Raw genomic sequence first — 24,162 nt, forward strand, 5'->3', positions numbered from 1 at the left:
ATAAATCTTTAAAAAAAAAGTAGATAAATCTTACCCATGAAAGTACAACGATCAGTTTGTTACACCATTTAACTAGAGGAACCTATATCCACCCCAGTGCCCTGGTGGCCCTGAAGAAAAAAGGAACTGTAGTTTTAGTTTAAGTAACCTGACTTGTCCCTATGCCAAACCAGTCATTTTACTGACCCCCATGCCTTACCAGTGGTTATGCTTAAAGCAGCAAAGGTACCTACTGTGTTGGGGTTTTTGTAATAGAAATAGACTGAGGTACATCATGAACTATTTTGGGATGTGGGGGGGATTTATGTGTATTTGGTGATTTCATACACTGACTTTAAAGCAAAGCTGTTTTTGTTGTAAATTATATCTGTTTTAAATAGGAATCAGTAATTTTAAATGAATATAAGGTAATAGCAGTGTTGAGGTATGTGCTAGGAGTTAAACTAAGCAGTGTTGGGATCCCTGGGTGGCGCAGCGGTTTAGCGCCTGCCTTTGGCCCAGGGCGTGAACCTGGAGACCCGGGATCGAATCCCACATCGGGCTCCCGGTGCATGGAGCCTGCTTCTCCCTCTGCCTGTGTCTCTGCCTCTCTCTCTCTCTCTCTCTCTCTCTCTCTCTCTCTCTATGTGACTATCATAAATAAATAAAAATTAAAAAATAAAATAAAATAAAATAAGCAGTGTTGAGGTATGTGCTAGGAGTTAAAATAATTAGATTCATGTTTTGTGTTTTACCTTTTATTATGAAACTGCTTTGGAAATTATATTTAGACTTTGTATCTAAAACGACTGTTCATCAGATCATTAATCAAAGAGATTTCTTTAAAAATTAAGATTGCTATACACAATAGCGCAACATTTTAGTGGCTGTCTTTTCTTTTTCCCCCAACAAGTTTTATGCACCATGGTGTGGCCATTGTAAAAAACTGGAACCGATTTGGAATGAAGTTGGTCTTGAGATGAAAAGCATTGGTTCTCCAGTTAAAGTTGGAAAGATGGATGCTACTTCCTATTCTAGTAAGCATTTTCTCAGTTTATTGTTTTTTTTTACTGTTCTCATACTGAAAGTGGTTTAATTACGTGAAGGAGTATTCAAGGTAGGAGGAAGAAACACTTATTTTTTGCTCAGATGAATTAAGGTTATCTTAATAATTGAAGATTGTATACTTTATGAGTTAAGTGAATTAGCCACCAAATGTGTAATATGCAGTATATGTTAATCTTGTGCCTAACGGTGTATAAGCCATTGTTCCTATTGAGCCTGCTTGAGATACTCTGTTTACCTGAGGCAACTTCTGAAATTTGGGTGTTAAACTGTTGACGTTGCTGTGTTGACTTCAGAATGAGAGTTGTCTGAGTAGCCAGAGATGACCTATTAGAGGAATAAACGGGGACCTACAAGGTGAGGTAGAATAAATACAGTGGAGGATCAGGAAAGTTATTCACATTCGAGAGAAAACCTTAGAGTTGAAAATGAGCTTAATAAGTATGTTGCAGAGGATAGAATGTCTTAAAGCAGAGATTGACAAACCACAGCCCGTGGACAGGATCTGGCCCACTGCCCACGTTTGTAAAGGGAGCTGTATTGGAACCCGGCCACACTCATTTGTTTACTGCTGTCTGTGCCTATCTTCAAGCATCAGTGAGTAAGTTGAGTTGTAACAGATTGTTTTCCCTCAGTGCCTAAGCTACTTGTTATCTGACCTTTTTCAGAAAAGTTTACCAATGCCTATATTAAAGGATTTGAGAAAAGAAGAATTTAAGTTTAGAGAAGTATGAAGTATAGAAATTTGGAAAGAGCATGGCTTCAGAAAGCAGACCTGAATTCAAATCCTGCTTCTGCCTGCTACTTTTGCCATGTAACATGGGGAAAGTTTCTTAACATCTCTAAGCTTTGATGTCCACATTGGTAAATATTTAATTATCGTGTGTCTTTCATTGGTTTTTTTGAGATTTGAATGATGTAGCACCTGTAAAGTCCCTTGTAGTATTCAATACATATAGGTTCCCTTTTCCTTGAATTGATGAAGAAAGTAGAATTATATAATGTACATTTCTTTTTAGGAAATCAGGATTGTGTTCAGGATACAGCTTTGGAAAAGGACAGGCCTATGCTTTAATCCCAGATCTGGCATATGCTACTTCTGGGGCTTTGGAGAAGGCCTTAACCTCTCAATTTTAGTTTCTGTCTATAAATGGAGGAGTAATAATCTTGAAGGTTGTGTGGATTGTATTAACACTTCATATTCAAAACCCCTCACACAATGGCTAGTGCATATAACATGAAGTATAAGACCAGATTTTAGGGGTCCCTTGTGTCATAAAGTTTTGGATTTTACAGTTGCCAATTAGGAGATATTGTACATTTTTGAGAAGATAGTTGACTTGATAAAATTGTTTTTGGCAGCAACATGTAGGATAGAAAAGAAAAGCAGTTAGAGACAAGAAGATCATGTAACTCAACTTTTGTATGCATGTTGGTGTAGGAGCCCAGACTTCGTAGTGACAGTGAAGAGGAAACTGATCCTTACAGACATCTTCAAGGATGAAATCACAGATGTGATAGACTGGCTCTGTAATACAAAGAATAATCAGAAGTAACAGTGTAAGATTCTTAGTGTAGTTACTGAACTACACTACTCCTGGCTATATAAAAAGAGTAATTAATTTTCTGTGTGTTTCCATGTTAGTAGCTCTTGTGAGTTTATGGCATTTTTGGTTTACTGAAGTTTGGGAACAGGGAACTAGAGAACAGTTAGATATGAGGGCTGGAATCACAGTCAAACAAATGAGTCATTGAAAGTTTGAGAGACCAGAGTAATGGCAAGAATTACTGCAGACAGAGAATAATGCTTGGGTTGATTTCTTGAAATAAGCTTTTAGGAATGTTTGAGAAATTATTGCTTTGAACTGTTGCTCCTGAAAATAAGTTCTGTGTCTAGGCAATCTTGTGTCAGTCTTGTTGATTCTACCTGCGTGTACATACATTCATTCGCATAGTCAGTTGTATTTACTCAGCGTGTTTACTCACTTCTCTGTTAGTCTCTAGAGATCAAAGGAAGACCAAAACAAATCCTTCTTGTCCAGGAAGTGCTTAGTCTAATAGAAGGAAAAACATGAATAAACCAACAAGTACAATAAAGTCTCAAACGTGACAAATTCTTGTGATTATTTGAATCATTTAGTGGAGTCATAAAGTAAAATAATGTGTAAAGGGGTGTGGGTACATGATGACAAATAATCAATGAAAAAATTAGTACCAATAAATCAGTAAAAACCTTAATGATGAACTACTCATGTGATGCTACAATGACAATAACTATTTACAGTAAGTCAGTTATTTTTATAGTATCTAATTTATTAGCTTACTATTCAGTATGTAGTAAGTACCCATGTATGTCACTATTAAGTGACACTATGTTTAGGGAAAAAATATCTAAGACTTCTTTCTGAGTAGCTTAGAAAAGAAAATGTTTTAAATGCTCAGATTAAAATACAACGTTCTTATAGGCATTAAGACTTCATATATGGTTTGTAGTTTTTTAGATACTTCATGATGGGACTATTTTTCATCCCATTATTCATAATCTATTAAAAGGTTTAATTTTTGCCTCCCATATGTGGTTGTTATAGATTTGTTCTCTCAGCATTGTGTTATATATTATATTGTATTAAGAGGAGGAAGAAACCTGTATAGCCCACACAGAGCACATTTTCTCAAGCAAACCATCTAGCTTTGGGAAAAGGGAAAGGGGAGCTGGTATATATGAGAATGATCCTCTCCCAAGTATTGTGATGGGTGTTCTATACTTTATATCCTTTATGCGTTGGATGTGCAGCACTAAACCCGCCACCCCTTTTCCCAAGCCACCTGGTAATGCTTGCTTGTAAATCTTTTGGACTACTTGCATCATACAGACATAGCCTATTGAAAAGTCATTCTTTTGTCAAAAATTTGTACAGTCAGTATTCACTCAATGGGTATTTAATGAGCCCTTACTATATGCCAGAATGAACCAGGCACATTCTAGGCAGCTATGATACATCAGTCACCAATACAGACAACAATTTCTACTCTCATGGAAATTATATTCTAGAAGAGAGAGACAACAATAACCAATAGACATAAGTCAATTGTTATGTTACTTAGTGTTTGATGTCTGCCATAGATGCATTTTCTATTTTAATTATAGAATCAAGGAGATATTTTATGTGTTATGGAGAAAAAGAGTATTATCTTACTAGTATTTAAAAAAAAAGGTGTATTTGAAAACTACTGTCTAGAGATGACACATAGATTTTAGACATATAATTCTGTAAGTGTACTTAAATACCTCAAGGAAGCTCCATTACAGGAATTTTAGTAGAAACAGGTAAAGAAATTGATTTTTTTTTAAACTCACTGTCAACATTTTTCTGTGTCTGTTTCATATGTATTTCATCCATCTCCATAGGTCACTTTTCAGGCATTTACAGCATTAGTGTATCTCAGCATTTAGTCTGCAGACCACCTGCATTAGGATTACCTGGGCTGTTCAATGTAAATTTAGACTCTGAAGACGCACACCAGCCCTATCCAATGAAAGTCTTTGAGACTGGGTCATGAGAATCTATATTTTTAGCGTGGACTTCAGGTAATTCTGCTGCACATCTAAATTGGAGAACCATAGAGTGAAGTATTATTCTGATGAATAGTTACTGATAGGACTGGGCTTGAGGTGGGTTAGGATTATTCAGTGATCAAGTATAGAAAATCTCTGAGAGTAGCTTATTTCTCAATCATGTAAGTGCAGAGATTGGAAGCACGTGCCATCATATTCAGTCCAGCAAATCTCTGGGTATAGAATTCTTGAACTAGAGAAATTTGAACTATCATGGATTACCCTGGCCTGTGTGTTTGGAATTATATCAAAATTTTCTTGATGCATGGTTTTAACTAATAATGCTATAATTAACATTAAAAAAAAAACTGTAAAGATACGTATTTTAGCTTCTCGTTCTGTACATATCCCTTCCAAAATCAAGTACCAGAATTGTTTCTCTTTTGCAAGTTAAAATATGGTGTGATACCACCTGTAATGGTGTACTGATTTCTATATGGAACCACTAAAATTCTGTTTATTCCTCAACATAAGTGTGATAATCATTTTTTATGTTAAAGGTCATAATTTACTTCTCAGTGATGTGTGAACTTGGAATGACATTTGGCCAATAATATTCTGATTTCTTGCTCACAGATTATATTGGCAAGTTAGTTTTACCTTTTTTCTAAATTAGAAGCCCTTTTTGGTCAGTGACTATGTTTCAGAGTTGCTCAGTCTGAGCACGAAGGATACTTTGGCCAGATAATTCTGTTTAGGGGAAGGGTTGCTGTGCATTTTAGAATATTTGGCAACATCTCTGATCATCTTCTCATCCCCCTAGTGTCCTCCTAAGTGATGGCAACGAGAAGTGTCTCTAGACATCACCCAGAGTCTCCTGGAGACATAATCTCCCCCAGTTGAGGACAACTGCTGTATTTTTTCTCCTTTTTGTGTTAGACACATAGTAACACTCCAGAAATACTAAGAAAGGTAGAATCTTGAGCTGAAAAAGGACTTGACATAATGTCAAGTCCAGCTGCTCCCTTCTTCCCCCAGCCTGTTGTGTAGATGAAATAATAGCAGGTAGTTAAATGACAGTGATTTCAAACACCAAACTTAGAGGCAGAATTAGGACCAGAATTTGAGATCACCACAATTCATATCCAAGCCTAGCTTTAACATCAGGTTGTTATCATTTCAAAGAGAAAACAGGAAGGAAGTAGGGAGCTTCATGTTTAAGTTCATTTTTTGAGCATTTAAAATTACAGAATTTCAGAGAAGTTATTCATGTTACAAATGGATTCTTGAATTTATGAAGGAATTGATCTCAGGTTTCTATGCAAACCGTTGTTGTTTAATATGAAAAAATAAAGAACAAAAAGTTAAACTCAGACTTGAGCTTCATTCGTAGTCCTGCTACCTCAAACACATTACCAGATCTTCTGAAGTATTAGTGTCTTTACCTGAAAAGTAACATCAGCACCTTTCTCCTGCTCACAAAATTGTCTCAAGGTGTAGTTGAAGGTCTGCTAAAGTCAGTTATATTTTACATGTGATAGTTCTTATTATCTGCACACTGATGTGTCAGCAGATAATTACCTAACAGTGAGATTTGGAACAGAAATAGGAAACGGACTTTGCATTTGAGGATCTCTGTGTGCCAGGCTTTCTCTTAGATTCTTTTCCACATGTTTTCTCATTTAAATCCCACCCATAAACTGAGCAAGGTGAGTACTGTCCTCAGAAGGGAAAGAACTGCTTGCATGGTAAATGAGATGTTAGAATCCTAGCCTACATCATTTTAAGTCTATAACCCGTGCTTTGCTTGTGTGCTTTTTATATTATTATTACTGTTATTATTATTATTATTATTATTATTATTATTATACAGGGTTTTCTTTTAAGATTTTATTTATTGATGAGACGGGCAGAGGGACAGGCAAAGGGAGAAACAGGCTCCTTGTGGGGAGCCTGATGCAGGACTCGATTCCAGGACCCTTGGATCACATCCTGAGCCAAAGGCAGATTTTCAGCCACTGAACCACCCAGGCATCCCTTTACAATTGTTTTCATGGGGAAACCTAAGTTTAAGGTTTTAGGAGTGACCATCAATTGAAATTCTATCAGAAATTAAATTTAATGCTCAAAGAGTCAAGGTACTAGAGAGTGGGTTAGTTATACATTTCCATCTTACAAATAAGTTGAGGCCAGGGAAATGAAGTGTGATGGTATTAAACGTGGAGCTGGGATTTTCTCTCTAAAACTTGTTTTGAGAATCACAAAACAAGTTTTGTATTTTCTCATTGCGTATTTTATTTGGTTTGTTTATAAATAAGCTTTACAATAAACAAAGAATTGATAGCGGGATACCCTCCCCCCCATCAATTATATTAGTCTTAATTGAAAGTAATTAAGGGCTAATATTTTCCTGCCTTCTTCATTTGGGAAGGGGGGGCATTAACATATTTTACTCACATAATCCTCCCCCAAATCATTCTTATTTTTTTACTTAGAAGTCAGTCTCAATAACCAGTCTTTAGTTAGACTCTGACAGAATTAAATCCTACATTAGAGATGGGCAAAATAAATTCTGTAATTGGTTTAAGTTCACATACCTATTCAGAAGCAAGACCTATGTCTTCAGGGACGCCTGAGTGGCTCATGGTTGAGCATCTGCCTGTGACTCAGGTCATGATCCTGGGGTCCTAGGATCAAATCTCGCATCGGGGGTCCCCACAGGGAACCTGCTTCTCCCTCTATGTCTCTGCCTCTGTGTCTCTCATAAACAAAATCTATTTTTTTTAAAAGACCTATATCTTCAGGACTGAGTTATTTTTGTTACCTCTACTGTTTGTGTTGCTTCTAATAAAAACCAGTGTTGATCACTGCAACCTTCTAGTCACCTTTCTCCATATGTTTAAGGTAGAAACTGTTGGGGACGAAGGAAGGCTGAGAGATTTTGACTATTATTTTGCCACAAATTTACTTAGTCATTATTCTTGTGTATTGGGCAGTGCTAAGAAACCAGAGTAATGTTTACTAAAGTGATTGGTGAACCAGATCCCACATATAGTAGTGTCCTTATACCCAACCATGGTAAAATGTCCTTGAAATAAGTAAAATTAACAAAGAGAGATCATATGAATAAAGATATTATATTTTACTTAAACTGGTATATGTATAAGTATACTTGTATATCACCTCTTACCTGATGCAGTTCATTTCTTTGCTGTCCTGGTTGCTTTGAATCTGTAGTTACAGATACTAATTTGCAGTAGTGATTTCTATACCTCTTAAAGTTCTAATTCTCTATTTGATTATTTTTGTTTCTTTTTCCCTCAAAAAAGATGCCATATCTCATTTTAATTAATGTGAGGACTTCAGAATAATCTTCAAAAATAACTAGAATTATTCTAGGTTATTACAAAAGCAGAAACTTCTAAAACAAATAAGGTTGCTTTTAGATCATGTGTTGATGGCAGAAATTAAGTAATTTTGCAAATACAGTTTATCTTTTTAAAATTAAAATACAGTGCAGTTCTTTCAAGACTCAGAAAACACTAAAGAAAAGGATGATGAGCTTTGATTTTTGTTGTTTTTTTATGTTATTTATTTTTGCAAGGAACCAGTGAGACCTAGAAAAATTTGTTCTGGAAAATGAAATCAAATGACAAGTGAGACTTTGTGTGTGTTTGTGTATGTATATATATATATACATTAAATATATATACACACATTAAATATATATATACACACATCTATATATATTTATCTTTTAAAATAAAGACTTTAGAGATAAAATATAACTATTCTTTTGGCATTAATTTCTTAATTTGTCATAGTGTTTTGTGCTAGACATAAGTTGTATTATTAAGTAATTGTTTTTTATGAGAATGTCATGTTTTTTCCTTTTTTGGGTGTGAATTTATATTCTTCTTTAAGACTTAAAAGCAAGACGTTTTTATGAGTTTGTATAAATCTATATATTTTTTTAAGTAAAAGGCTCGTTTACTACCTAGTTTCTCATTTAAAAAAAATTTAGAATTATTTATTCTTTTTCTTATCAAGGCATTGCTTCAGAGTTTGGAGTTCGAGGTTATCCAACAATTAAGCTGTAAGTTGAGTGTTGTATGTTTATATGTGTATTTTTATTAGTTCACTCTACTTACGTTTTATTACATTAATTTCTGGTAGCTTCCTTGAAGGATTGAAAATTTGGGTTTAGCAATTCTTTCTAGGTACAGCATGTGATCAAAGAGAGAGGGACTGCATCTTCCTGCTTTTCTGTGTATTTAAGTGAGTGTGTTGTTTACGACTAATTCACCGAATGCGCTCTGAGTGCTTACCGTGGCAGGCATCGTGCACACAAGATGTACAGCTGTAAAGTATGGAAGCCCTTTTACCCTTGAGGAGCTCAAGAGTGTATTCTGCTGTATCACCTGAATCCTGTTTCCTAGCAAAGTTTTAGTTTTCTATAATTGAAATAGACTTAATTCATTAGAGAGGAAAGAAAGAGAATCAAATTGATGGATTTAATTCTAATCTGTAAGTGTTGACAAAGTCTAATATAAAGTGTATGTAAATTGGGAGAAATGGTATGCTAATTCTAAATGATTTATCTTATAATCATTGAGTTTATTTCTTGAGTTTCATTCTTATTTTGGTAATGTGCAAGTTGAATTATTTTAAAACTTATTTTTATAATAAAGTAAGCTTTATTTCGGTGTTTTAAAATCTCAAATCTCAAAATTTGACTATTCTTAATTTTTAATTTCTTGGGTTTTGTGTTGACTTCCCCCTTCCCCTAGCTTTAAAAAATGTTGCTCAGCCTCTTTTACTTGTGTTAAGTAGAATATCCTTTCTGTTCTTTTTGTTTAATCATAGATGGTCTATTGTACTTTCACATTTTTTAAAAATCTCATTTAGACACATCATTGACAGACTTTTGAAAAATTATCTTAATTTTCTAGAATAAGTGTTTTATGCATTGTTCTACTGTGTAATCTTGGAGCATATTTCAAGTTCCTATGATGTTGTGTTGCTTAAAATTTGTTTTCTTAATGCCAAAATACTATTAATTCTCTATCATTTTTTTTTACTAGAGAAGATAGTAAGAAATACAATGCTTTGACAAGCTCTTGACCATGAATGCGTACACTTTTCAGGAGGTATAGACACAATGCAGCTATCAGATACACAATAAACTATTTTCATGTAGTTTTAATAAAATACAACCTTTTTCTTTATATTCTAAGTTGTTGGTCCCCTGAAGCCAGTTGCCTACTATATTTTACATGGTTATGCTACTTCTCAACTCTGCATTTACTATTTTACATACTATAATTTATGTAACAATAGTGATTAGCATTAACTATTAAGACTATTTCAACTATTAAGTTGAAATAATCTAAGCTTTTATCCTTTTTTTTCTTTTTAAGATTAAAGGGGGACTTGGCATATAATTATAGAGGACCACGAACTAAAGATGATATTATTGAGTTTGCTCACAGAGTGTCTGGGTAAGTTTTTATTAGGAAAGGCTTTTTTGCTATATGGTTACATTTCACAGAAGCAATGTCCACAATAGCCACAATATGGAAGCAGCCCAAATGTCCATTAACAGGTGAATGTATAAAGAAGAGATGGGATATATATATATATTCTATTGCATACATATATACAGATATATATATGAGCAATATTCTATTGCATAGCCATCAAAAAAGAATGAAATCTTGTATTTGGAATAATGTGGATGGTACTATGTTAAGTGAAAGAAATCAATCAGAGAAAGACAAATATCATATGATTTCACTGATATGTGGAATATAAGAAACAAAACATGAACATAAGGGTAGGGAAGAAAAAATAAAATGAGATGAAATCAGAGAGAGAGACAAACCATAATAGATTTTTAACTCTAGGAAACAAACTGAGGGTCTCTGGAGGGAAGAGGGGTTGGGGGGAATGGAGTAACTGGGGGATGGGCATTAAGGAGGGCACGTGAAGTAATGAGCACTGGGTGTGATATACAACTGATGAATCTCTAAATACTACCCCTGAAATTAATAATACACTATATATTAACTAAATTGAATGTAAATAAAAATATTTTTTTAAAAAGATACTAGTACTTTAAAATTAAATGCAGTTTTGGAGCACCTGGGTGGCACAGTCGGTTAAGCATCCAACTCTTGATTTTGGCTCAGGTCATGATCTTGGGATCCTGAAATTGAGCCCCATGGTGGTTGCTGTGCTGAGCATGGAGCTTGTTTAAGATTATTTCTCCCTCCCTAAGCCCCTCCCCACCATGTGTGCACTCTTTCTCTCTCTTTAAAAAGTTACTTAATTAAATAAAAATAAAGCTAAAAGTATTTTAAAAGACCATATTGAACCCGTATGTTTTTAGGTGTAACGTAAATGACATTTGTTCATTTATGACAAAAGGTAGGCATATGTAGCATACCGAAAGAGGAAACAAAAGGAACTGTGACTTGTATTATATATTTGTTAATCTCACATTAAATTCATTTCATACGTAGAAAAAAAATTTTCCCCAGTTTTCTTATTTATTTTTTATTTTTTGAAAGATTTTATTTTTTTATTTGACAGAGAAAGTGAGAGATCACAAGCGGGGGGGATGCAGCAGAGGGAGAGGGAGAAGCAGACTCCCTTTGGAACAAAGAGCCCGTGCCAGGCTCAATCCCAGGACCCTGGGATCATGACCTGAGCCCATAGCAGACAATCAACTGAGCCAACCAGGTGCTCCTCCCAGTGGATTTTTTAAAAAATATTTTATTCATTTATTCCTGAAAGACCGAGAGAAAGAGAGGCAGAGGGAGAAGCAGGCTCCACACAGGGAGCCTGACACGTGACCCGATCCTGGGAACCCAGGACCTCGCCCTAGGCCAAAGGCAGGTGCCAAACCACTAAGCCACCCAGGGATCCCCCCTAGTGGATTTTTTAATGCATTTTCAGAATTTGATTACTTCTAACAACCTTTTATGAATTGTAATTTTTATTTTACTACAAATTTGTTTTTATACCGCTTCATTTATATCAACTTATTTTTCTTGTTACTTAATTTCGGAGTTTTTAAAAGAAACCCCACAATATTATTGTTCTGAATAGACTTGGGCTTTAATCCCTGGCCTGTGATATTGGAAAATTCTTTTTGGATACACCTAAAGTACTTTCCCTGATCTGTCACATGCTGCTTTATGCCATCTGTGAGATATTACTACACATTTTGCTTAAAATGTGACATAATTAGAACCCACATACTTATTTGAGTTACTGATCTCTTGAGTTTTTACTGCTAAGAAATCTATAAGCATTTCCTGTTGGTTTGAATGTGATGATTTTGTATTTTAATCTACATCTATCTTGCGGGGCTCTAAAGAAAGTTGGTGCTTATAATTTATTTAGTGCGATTATGTGGAACTTATTAAAGAGAACATTCGGGCACCTGGGTGGTTTAGTGGTTGAGTGTCTGCCTTTGGCTCAGGTCATGATCCCGGGTCCTGGGATCGAGTCTTGCATCAAGCTCCCTGGAGGGAGCCTGGCTTCTCCCTCTGCCTGTGTCTCTGCTTCTCTCCATGTCTCTCATGAATAAATAAATAAAATCTTTAAATAGATAAATAGATAGACCATTCATCAAAGTAGGTTAAACTATATTAACTTTGAAAGTATAAGTACTTTCTTCTGAGTTTGAATGGGATACATTGATACTTTAAATAGCTTTAAAGTGAATTGAAATATCAGGATGGATTTGTTGAGTGGCCTGACATTGTATGGCTTAAATTATTTGAGAAAAGGCACAGAATTAGGAAAGATCTTTATTCAAGTTTGCAAAACTTACTATATAATTATCACTGTATTTTCTCATCAATTACATATTTCATTTTATTTGCTTTCTGAATATAAATTTTGAGATGACTTATATTATATGAGGGAATTGCTGGTGGGATGTACTTTATTCCCTGTGATTAGATTAGTCTTCATTTTTGGAAATTTTTAATGAGTTTTATTTTAAGCTTATGATGGCCTTCTCCTGATGTAACTAGGGAAGACTCTGTTGCAAATGAAATTTCATGACTCCGTTCTGGGGTTGCATCACTTAGTAGTTAATTACTGAAGTATGAAAATAGAGGCCAGAGTGGAGTGATGCAATGCGTCTAAGGAATTGTGCATTTTGAAAATGTGTTTGCCTTTGCAAACTCTGTGTTTACTCTTTTGCAAATTTAGTGGAATAAAAAATCTGATCATATGGACCATGCCTCTTTTTTAGTTTTTTAATAATATTTTGCAAGTGATGTTTTGTAAAAACCTTGATGTATTTATTTCTTCCTTGTACTTGGCTTTGAAATATCTTGTATAGTAAAACTATAGAGTTTTGAGGTGCTTATGTGCTATTATGATTATCATTTTCAATTTTATTTTTTCTGAAAAGAATAATATACTTGTGAAACATTTAGATTTTAACCTCTATAGGGTATTATAAAACTAGTATTTAAATGGCCATAAATCTTAACATAGTATAATTATAATTTTCTGAGATAGGACTCCAGTGTGTTACTGTACATGATCTTATGAAAGGGAAAAAAGAATTCTCTTGTGGATCATTTTGTTTTTAGCTAAGGACTCTAAATGGATTATAGGTCTGTCTTGCCTGTCAAAATATTGACTAAGATGGTATTCTTTAAAGGGTTGTATTTTAAACTTAATTTGTTTTTAATTGATAGCTTAAATTGGTACTTTATTTTCATTATGTGAGTACAGTAGTGGTCATGGGCTAAAGTTTTTATTAGATATATGTAGATTGGGTGATGACTTAAAATGCAGTTAATACAACATTAAAACTTTGTAACTTCAGATGTAAATTATATACTGTCTTATGTTCAAGTGCAGATTTGTTTTTTGTTTGTTTTGTTTTCAAACAGGGCTCTAATTCGGCCGCTTCCAAGTCAGCAAATGTTTGAACATGTGCAAAAGAGACATCGTGTATTTTTTGTTTACATTGGTGGAGAGTCACCGTTGAAGGTATCAAATGAGTTTATTTTTTAAATTCACAAATACAAATGTATTGTAATTTAGTTTTCTCTATTCCCAAAACTTGATCCAAACTCAATTATTTCACTCTTATTGGAAATATTTTAGTTCAATCTAAGCATTTTTCTAACAAAAACACTTTCTTATTTGCCCTCTATTGTGTTTGCCTTCATAAAACAGATGATGCTTGCTTTAGTATTTCTTTTGTTACTGACAGGGTTATTCAGATTGTGCTTACTTTTTAGCATTTTTGGCTCTTTGTGACTATGGAGTGCAGTCTGAATGTAAACTTTTTGAAGATCATTTTGCATGCGTGTGTTTATATATGTGCATCTTCCCGTAACTATCAACTTAAATTAATATGAATTGAGCTTCTATTATACTTTATTTAGAGGACTGTCAAAATATTAAGTATCAGTAGTCTTTTTGCTTTAGAAACCATATATTTCATTTGCTGCTTATATTCCATCATCTTTTCACGTTAAAAATGCTTATGGCATCAAATTGGTATGATATTGCTGAGGATGATACTACTTTCTCTGAATGTTTAATGAGGAATGAATTCTGATTTTAATGTTTAAAAGTCACCTCTTTTCTATTTGTAACTTCACAGGAGAAATACATAGATGCTGCTTCAGAATTAATTGTATATACATACTTCTTTTCTGCCTCAGAAGAAGTGGTTCCTGAGGTAATGTTTAAAATTGGATTTTAATGACTTAATTCCACTTTTTAAGTTATTACTTGATTATATTTATCAGATTTATTTACTGTCATATGTGTAGAAACAGTAAACATGTTATCTCTACTTCTGGCACCCAGATTGCTTATTGTTAATAAGCAAATACCACTGGATTCATAGCATTTAGTAATTACGTTTATTATGTTGATTTTTATTCTTTTTAAAATAACAGTGGTAGTAAGTGCGAACTCAAACTATTAAATTGGTTTATAAGTAATGGAATGGTTAATGTATTTATATCTCTTAATTTATAGATGCTGCTTATCTCATCATGTGCCATGCCCTGTATTAAGTCCTGAATAGTTGATGACAAGTAGGATCTTTCAGGGTCCTGATAGGGTGGAGCTTACATTCTCATGGGTAGAGGAAGTGTACTAAATGTTAGTGTTGCAGGTTACATCTTTTGGGTCCTTGGACTGGGATAGTATTTTTCAGTAAACAGATATGTAAACAGGATATAACTGCCATGAAAAAAGAAGTAAAGGAGCATTGTGATAGCAGGGGCATGAGAGTAGGTGACTTCTTTGGATTGGTTGATCAGGAAATGTCTGTCTGGGAAGAAAATATTTGATTTGGGATATATATGATGTGAAGGAGGCCATGCAAAGATCTGTGCCCAGAATAAACTAGAAACAGGGAACAGATAAGAACACTGCTGGCATATTTGAGAAATAGGATAGTAGGCCGATGTGGCTTGAGAAAGGAGATAGATAGGAAGTAGGCAGAGACCAGTGAAGACCTTGCAGGTCATGACCATGCATGTGATGGGTTGAAGTTAGTGAAGGGTTTGATCCGACATTCATCTTAAGGACATTTCTCTGCTGAGAACAGAATGAATTGGTTAGGGAGAAGAATAGATCCAGAGAGATCAGTTGAACTCTTGAAGTAATCTGCAGAGTTTGAGCTTGGAGGTTTGTAAAGGGATGGGGGGAAAAGTGAAAGCATTGTTGTTTTTTAGAGATGGAATTGTTTGAGCTTGCTGACCCGGAGGAGCAGGGAAGAACCAAGGGTGACTCTTTGGTGTAACAACTGGGTAATTGGTAATGTTAATCTATGAGCTTGGGAATACTGCAGAAGAAACGAGTTTGGGAATGTGGGAATGATCAAGAGCTTTGAATTGGTCATTTTAGCCTGTTCAGCATATTAGTTAGACATCCAGATACAAGCATCAAATTCACAGCTGGATATAGTGGTCTGGCGTTAAGGCTCTATAAACTTCTAAGACATGGGATGCAAATTTTTAAGCAAATAAATGGGCCCACGACCTAAAGATTGCAAAGGAAAGTAAGAGGAAAATAGCTGGAGAGGAGGAAAACAAGATAGGTGGAAAGCCAAGATAAATACTTTTAAAAAGAGGATCAGTTGTACAAGATACTTGGAAAGTGATCGAGATGAGTTGAAGAAAGTAACTATGATACTTGTACACATGGAGGTTATTGGTGGTTTTACAAGAAGTACAGGTGCCTCATTGGTGTCATTTGAGAGAATGCAGGTAAGAAATTGTAAGTTACAGGTATAGACTTCTCTTTGGAAAAGTTTTCCTGAGAAAGGAACCTGAGAAATTGCAATAGCTGACAGGAAACATGAAATTAATTGTCAAGGGAAGCTTTTTCTTTTTAATCAGTATAGGTTACAAAAAATCAAAACAGTGTTTTCCCACAAAGTTATTTCATATTACACATTTGATTAATTTTTGACATTTTTTAATATTTAAATATTTTTAAGAAGATTGCAGAATCACCTAGAATATATATGTGTAGTGCTTCTTGCAATGTGTACATAAATGTTTATCTTTTTTTTTTCATAAATGTTTATCTTATAAATGTATTCTAAAATGATTTTCAGTTCCTTGGGAAAACTTCAGACAGATCTGGTCAGCTTAAACTCATTTTTAGGTTTACTTAGTTTGGTCTCATAAGTTATTTGCAGTATTTTATGTGTATGCATTTCTTTTGAAGGGGAAGAGAAGATAGGGTGGGAGGAGAGCTATATTTGCCATTAGATTCTCAAATAGATGCCTCAAAAGGTTATGAAGCTCTATTCTAAAATGTCTTAAGATCTCTCAGTGTGATGTGAAGGTCTAGAATGGATGGAATCTAGTTCTAGGCCCAGGCCGTTTAGTCCATTCTCTTCTCCAAAACCCAATGTTAGTATGAGAGGTGAGAATGTACACTGTACCCTCTCCTGTGAAGCTGTCCCAGCAGTTTACTGGGAGTGCACCAGAGGGCACCTGCGTCCTGGACCCTGACACCATCTGACACTCACCCCAGTCCTCGAGTAGTGACACATGTCTTAGATCAGAATTCTAGGGCCTGGAACATCTGTGTGGAAGAGCATAAACAGTATCTGCTATGTGGGCACACTTTTGCTTATTATGTGTTGTTTTTTATTATTGACCTCTCTACTAGTTTCCTCAAACGTTCCTTAGTTATTCTTGCAAATCTCAATATTTGTCATCTCTTTTATAGTTCTGTGTATATGGTTGTAAAAGTCTGCTAAGGGGGAGTCCGTGTTCTTTCAGGGTAATATGAGGATTTTTACTCCCATAGAGAATTTTCAAATAAGGACAAAACCCATGATTTTATATCCCCCCCCCACCCATATTTTTAATTTTAATGTTTGGTCATGCAAAGCTTCCTTAGCTTTACAGCTAGTGTTTATGAAAGCCCTTGTAAGTATGTTAAGGAGATATAAAGATGAATTGACATAATTTCTGACTTCAGGATATTTAGAGGTGAATGGAGAAAAACAGCCTGCAAACAACTGTAATATAAGATAGTAAGTTTAAGGAACAGAAAGCAAGAGAAAGAGGGATTCAGAATATGTGGAAATTAATAGCTGCAAGATTCCATCTCTGTAGTAATGTTATGATGTGGCCAACTCCAGCATTGAAAGAGAGGCATGCTGGATGCTCTAAAATACTTCCAGGGCACCTTTGTGAATGAGTTGCCAAGAGCAGATGAGGAGAGACTTACTTGATGATAGAACCTTACCTAAAAGCTTTACTGCTGACTTTCAAATAGTTATTTTTGTGATGCTGTACCATTTTTTAGTAGTCATGTAAGAGATCATTGTATATTAATTACCTGAAGTATGCCTCCCGTCTTCTCCATACTTCAAGGACAGCCATCTTTATTTTTATCCTGTTGGCAGTTATTTTTATTTTATTAGCTATCAGTTGGTTATTTGTTGTTACTTTTCATTTATTACCACATCATGTAATAATTCTATATGGCTCACCCAATTATATCTCTTCTGTATGGAAACTGATTTCTTTATAATTTTAGTATTTTTAAATAATTACAGCACAGGTATAAGAAGCAGGTACCTTCTGAAATAATATATTATTAATTGCCATTACAAATTCCCATTTTAAAGCCAATTTACATTTTAAACTTGCTCTCACGTATGTTAGTGGATCTAACTTCCCTAACTCTGTGGTGAGGTGGAGACTCCGTTTCCTTGATTCACAGAGAATGAAGCCCACTCCCCAGGATAGCAATGGAGTCCATGCCACAGAGCCCAGGAATGTTGAGGAAGGACTCAAACCTACCCAGTGCTGATTGTTACCTTAGCCACTGCTCCTTAGCCACCTCAAAGTGTGTCTCCTACTAAACTTCTTTGATATCTTTGGGTCTGTTACCAACTCTAAGAATATTCTGTGGTTTTCACACTAACAAACAGCACTGGGCCAGGAGATGTATAAAGAGATAAACCTGTCCTTGGATGAGGTTGGATCGCCTGTGCTCTTTTTAACTATAATGGTTTCGTTCTCGTGGTTTTTTTTCTGGCATCTTTCAATACTTTTGAAATCATAGTACCAATTAAAATTTTTTCAATGATACAAAGTATTTACATATCTGATTTTTGCAGTATGTGACACTGAAGGAGATGCCAGCTGTGCTTGTTTTCAAAGATGAAACTTACTTTATTTATGATGGTAAGTTCCAAAGTTGTAACTCATGTAAAACATGTTAAAATTAAAACACTGTGGCTATTATAGGACTTAGGTATTGATGAAAGATTTGGTAGATGCAACTACTTTTTGCCTTTCCCATTAGTTGAATGACAGATTTTTTTTCCCCTTCAACTTTAGTTTTAACATCTAATGTGTTTTCTGGGTTCTGCCTACAATGATTTTTTTGGAGAGGGTTGGTCAGGTCATTTGACTTTTGAGACATGAACTCTATGCAATTGCTGTTATTTTAAAACATTCAAAACTATTCGTATAAAAAAAGGGATCTAACATCTTAGACTCACAAAAAGGTAAAGAAATAAAACTCCTTCAGTAGTGGCAAGGCCCCTTGGGGGTTATATTCTTTCCTAGCCTCATCTCTCCCTCTTTCTTCCTTCCCTCTCCCCCTAACCACTCACCAGCTAGTCAGCATTTCTTCAATGAAGTTAAATATTAAATACTTGGTCTACATTTGTTATGCCAAACATACATCATAATAAGGAGACTGCTGGGACACCTGGGTGGCTTAGTGAGTTAAAGTATCTGCCTTGAGCTCAGGTCATGATCTCTGGGTCCTGGATTGAAGTCTGGAATTGTCAGCTCCCTGCTCAGTGGGGAGTCTGTTTCTCCCTCTGCCTCTCCCCCTGCTCATGCTCTCTCTCTGTAGCTCTCTGTCTCAACTAAATAAATAAAATCTTTTAAAAAAATAAAAATAAAGAGATGGCTAGAATAGTAAAATCCTATGTATGTACCCATCATCCGGGTTTAGACAATTACCAAGATCTTATCATATTTTCTTCAACAATTTTTTTGTTTGTTGAAGTATGTTAAAGCAAACCCCAGAGGTTTTTCATCACCAGGTGCTTCATTATGCATCTTTTAAAAGATGTCTTTTTTTTTTCAATAAAATAACTACCTGCTATTATAATACTTAATAAAATTCACAAAAATTTCTTGGCATCATCAAATACCTACTTCCACAATCCCCAAACTGTGCAATGAGGTACCTCAGGCCAGTGTAGCAAAGTCACAGGGGCTCGAAGAGAAATTTTAAATACAAAGGGAAACAGTGAAACTCAACATCTATTAGATACCATATAGCCACCCAAAAGCAAAAGTGAATGCAAAGTTATGCCTAATAACCTTCTTTGTAACTTTCTAAGTTATGGTTTAATAAACTAGACACTTCAGTTTATTTCTGCTAGTTGCCTTTGAAATACTCAATGCCCTTGTGTGGCTTTTTGTTACTATGTTGGAGAGTACAGATATGGAATATTGTATTCATTACAGAAAAATTGTAGAATGTTATTTTATAACAGAAAAGAAACTAGAACTACTTGAGAGCTGTAAACTTTGGATTACATAAATAATTCCAATGAATAGAATATCTAATAAAAGGAATATTCTGATTTTTTTTTAGTAAAATGAATATTTTAATTATTTTAACAGTCATGAAGACAGCATTTCTAAAATCTCCTCTTTTCATTATTTTTAAATAAATGTGAATTTAATTTTTGCTGTAGTGGAACAACTACTATTTGTTATATTTTATGCAGCAGATACTAATTATGTACGTGATATTTTCATTTTATCCTTGCCATAATCTGGAAGGGTAGATAGGCAGATGAGTGTCCTGAGATTATGAAAGAGATAATTAAGAGTGTTAGATAAGATGATGTATAATTAAATCACAGGTTCATTCATTTGCTCACTGGATACTTATTGATTGTATTAGATATTGGGCTTGAAAAGGAAGTGAAGAGGAACTTGGATATATGAAAATAGGAGAAAGAAAATAGTGCATATCTGCACCGATTCTATCCATTTGCTCTTTGATTACTACACTGCTTGAATGATAAGCACTTAGTTTATATTGTCTTATTTTGTCATTAAAACCATGCTTTTGAGATCAGTATTCTTACTATTTTACAAGTGAAAGGATTAAAGAGGTTTTTTTCTCTCCCCCAAGTTAAAATAATTGATAGTATAATCAAGTGTCTGCTTTCAGATCTCCTCTTCTAGTTCTCCTATGAGTTTATTAACACTTCAGAAAGCCACTTTATTTTTGGAACAAGCCTGATCATATCTGTTTAGATTAAATATGTTCTTTAATCATGGCTAAGAAAGTGCACCTCCTCTTCTCTCCACATTTCAGATATGCCCTCCCTCGAGTGCACAAGAAGATGGGTGAAGTATCTGTAGCTCTTGTGAGGGACCATCATTCTTTAACATGCAGCAGTTAGTATTTAGAACCTGCCCAAAGTCTTCAGATAACACACAGAATTTATCTTGAATGTTTATTCTAATGTTTAATTGTTGTCATGAAGTTTAGAAGCTTTGGGGTCGGGACTTAGAAGGATAGTTTCTTTTCTGTATTTCAGATATATCACTTGGTGCAATCTTAAAACATTTGCTTTTGACCTGGAATAGAGATTGTGGCCCCGTACTCAACTCCTAGTTTTATGCTTATTTTTCTAATTTGTAAGTCCAAATCCATAAATACTTTCAGATTTGTATTATGTCACTTATTTTATAGGTTTGGTAACTTGAAAATGTTTTGTTTAGCAATGCAAGTGACAGAAAAAGCACATTTTCCAAGAAATCATTAAAATCCAGTCTTCCACCAAACATATTGGTAGCCTTTTACATTAGCTTCTTTTTTATGCAGTTATAATAATTGTTCACAGTTACTTCAGAATTATATTTCTAATCAGGACATAATATTTCTCTTGATATTACACATGTTTTTTATCTGCTTAGCAGGAGAATTATTTGATGTTGGAAAAAGGCTAAAATACAATGGCTTTAAATGTGTTAGTTTTACATATGAGAAAGGGTTCTAAGCTGAGGAAGAAATGTCATAAGATAGAGAAGAGCAAAAAAAATGTAATAAGTTACGATACTGCCACCATTCAAGGATAAATGTCAACCCAGGATAGCCATTTGGTAGGAATGTTCTCCTTCATTTGATCATTCTGTCAGTTTTTGTTTTTTTTTCATACTTTGTGTTTTCAAAGCTACAGTCATGCTGTAGTATTGTTTTGCAACCTGCTTTACCACTTAATTATTAATTAAAAAGAATCTATAAATGAGTCTTCCTCATTATGTACCAAAATTGTTTAAATTTTTTCTTATCTAGGGTCTTTCACTTATTTCCTATATTTTTATTTATCTGTCTTGTGCTGTTTTTAATGATGTTCTAGTAAAGAATTGCTTTGTGTATTAATCCTTTTGTACGTCTCATTGTTTCCTTAGAATAGATCTCTAAAATTAATTTTATGAATTTAAGACTATGATTGTGTCAAGGCATTTTATACATATTGCTAGATTAGAACATTATAAACATTTTAAACTCTTATTTGCATATAACTTATTAGCTTTGTTTAATTTTTAAGAATACGAGGATGGTGATCTGTCATCTTGGATCAACAGGGAGAGGTTTCAGAACTACCTGACTGTGGATGGCTTCCTCTTATATGAACTGGGAGATACCGGTAACAAGCGTATATATACAACTCTCCATCACTCTGCATGATTTTTCCTTAATTGATTTCTTAAATCTGATTCTGTGGGAAATCTTAAGCTCTCTTTCATAATTTTATTGCTTTTTAAGACCTGAATGCCAGTTCTTTTTCATAAGAATAGACATTAATATTAACAAAGAGCAAATATTTGTATGGGAAACAAAGATGAGTTAGAAAAGATTTCCTAGTTAGAACTGAAGTGACAAGAAGAGCAGAGCCTAGATAATAAGGAAATGAGAAGAAATAACCAAGAAGCTATATTAGGAGCTGAATTTGTAATAGGAGTTGGGATACAACTCCTTACCACGTTTGAGGCTGCTTTTACTTGTGACAAAAACATGGGCACCACACCACTGGCATATGATCAAAAATGATGAGCAAAGTAAGTGTATTTATAGATGCAAAAACAAAAGCTAACTATAGGGTCTCAGATGCAAACTACCAAAATTCTAAGAGGCCTAACCATGTAAGTTTTAAGAGGAGGTGTTTTGTAAATTTATAATGATTTCAGTGGAGAAATCATAGGTATTGTCACATTTGTTTTCATTCATAACTTCATGATAAGTGGGATGGAGATACGGTTTTAGATTTTAAAAATGGGAAAATTTTGCTCAAGTTTCATTTTCTTTGTATGAGAAGTAGTGTGCATAGAGTTCCGTCTTTGTGATTTCTTGCTTTTGAATCTGATTAAGAATACAAATTAGAAATGCTCTAATAGGTTCCCATGTTATTTTCAAACTTAGGATATTTGTTCTGGCTCCTGAGCCTGCTTTTTCATGTTCTGTGTCCGGTGACATTTCTATCTTTGCTTATTGCTATAGAGAGAGGTGTGTGGTAGTTCAGTATTAGTCGGTGTGAACACTGTCGTCAAAGATTGTGAGTTTATTTTTGGATTTTTACAGACTGATGCAAAGGGAAAAGGGGAACAGAGGAGGAATACAGTAGTTTCAGTAGTTTTGCTTTCGGTTTGGTAATCATAGGAGACAGCATTACCTTGAAGTAATTAAAGTAGACAGCTCTGGCTCTACTCGAATAGTTTCTTCTCCCAGATTAATTTGGAAAGAAGTTGGCTATGGAATGCTCCCTTTTTGTACAACATAATTGCCCTTGTTCCATTGTGCTGCTGTGGCTCTGATTCTGCTCATTGTCTCATCCGGCTGCTTACCTCATAAGCACAAGAGATCCTGGCTCTGGGTGGCTTCAGACATGTCATGTTCTTTCTCAGAAGTGCTGGTGATGGAGGGTCCCTGCGTCTTCTGACCCCCACTTGAATCTCCCATCTCCTCACTCTACCATCTTCAGCCATACTGACTTCTCCGTTTTCTTAAAAAGGCTGTGCACTTTGCGCCAGTGCACCTTTATACCTGGAATGTATAGTTTATTTTCATTCATCAAAGTCGGACCAAATACTACTTCTTAGGACAATCTTTTACTGATCCCCTCAAGCTACTTATGTTTACTCTACAGTACTCTCTCATAGCGCCCTGTTACTTTCCTTTGGAACTCTTCTCATTGTTAACCGTACATCTGTTTGTGTGTCATAAATGATCTCTATTTGTCTGTTGTTTTCCCTACTAGACTGTGGTTCCCACTCTTTCAGAGATGTGTGTGTGTGTGTGTGTGTGTGTGTGTGTGTGTTCATCACTCTGCAGCTAAGTCCCATAGCTAATAAATGTGCCTCACAGCTCTTCCCCCTGGCCTAGACCAGAACATGCATACTGAAATGCAGCATCTGGTCTTCTGACTCCCAGGAGCAGTGCTCTGGTTATTACGTCATGCTGTCTCCTAGAGGATATTAGAAATGGATGTGATTTATGTGGTATTTAGGGTTCAGTAAATTTTGAATCAGTTTTGTTCTGTGTATTATTACTAGCAAGTAGTAACCCATGGTACTGCAGGGATAGCATGTAAAAATCTTTCTCTTGTTAGAGGTCATTCTTTTAGAGCTACAGTAATTAATAAATTTCTTTTATTAATTAATAATAAATGTATTTCTTAATATCCTAGCTTTTGACAAAGTATGTAATTTAGTCAGTTTGTCAGTAGTGTGAAAACAGTACGATTTGAATATATAAATTATTAAATATTTAGCTTTTGACAAAGTATGTAATTTAGTCAGTTTGTCAGTAGTGTGAAAACAGTACGATTTGAATATATAAATTATTAAATATTTACTATTATTTACATTTGTGGGATGGGAGGTGGGAGGGAACATCTCACTTTGAATTGACTAATTCATTGATTCATTCTACTGTGCGTAACATGTAGGATAATTGGAATTAAATTCTAGAAATTATTTACTAATTCT

The 24,162-nt window shown here is 34.7% G+C and overlaps 1 protein-coding gene and 1 long non-coding RNA gene across 5 annotated transcripts in view; one reads left to right on the forward strand and one right to left on the reverse strand.

The window, feature by feature from the left end:
• TMX3 (thioredoxin related transmembrane protein 3) overlaps positions 1-24,162 on the forward strand; it is a 44,613-nt gene that overhangs the window by 8,447 nt on the left and 12,004 nt on the right. For 3 of the 4 annotated variants that reach the window (XR_003126045.3, XM_025422058.3, XM_049112035.1), the window contains exons 4-10: positions 893-1,016; positions 8,651-8,696; positions 10,021-10,101; positions 13,525-13,624; positions 14,247-14,324; positions 18,249-18,315; positions 21,726-21,824. Coding sequence is in view for 3 of the 4 variants with exons in the window: in XM_025422058.3 (XP_025277843.1) it covers positions 893-1,016; positions 8,651-8,696; positions 10,021-10,101; positions 13,525-13,624; positions 14,247-14,324; positions 18,249-18,315; positions 21,726-21,824 (595 nt within the window). In the remaining variant the exon portion in view is untranslated. Of the gene's footprint in view, positions 1-892; positions 1,017-8,650; positions 8,697-10,020; positions 10,102-13,524; positions 13,625-14,246; positions 14,325-18,248; positions 18,316-20,485; positions 21,557-21,725; positions 21,825-24,162 lie in introns of those variants that run through there. The other variant, XM_025422059.3, reaches the window with a different exon arrangement.
• On the reverse strand, positions 1,010-23,004 carry LOC112644000 (uncharacterized). Its single transcript, XR_003126046.3, has 4 exons — positions 22,848-23,004; positions 17,462-17,518; positions 3,031-3,098; positions 1,010-2,572 (listed from the first exon to the last, which is right to left on the reverse strand). It is a non-coding gene; the product is annotated as an uncharacterized LOC112644000 (long non-coding RNA).

This window comes from Canis lupus, chromosome 1 (assembly GCF_003254725.2).
Source record: "Canis lupus dingo isolate Sandy chromosome 1, ASM325472v2, whole genome shotgun sequence".
NCBI lineage: Eukaryota > Metazoa > Chordata > Mammalia > Carnivora > Canidae > Canis > Canis lupus.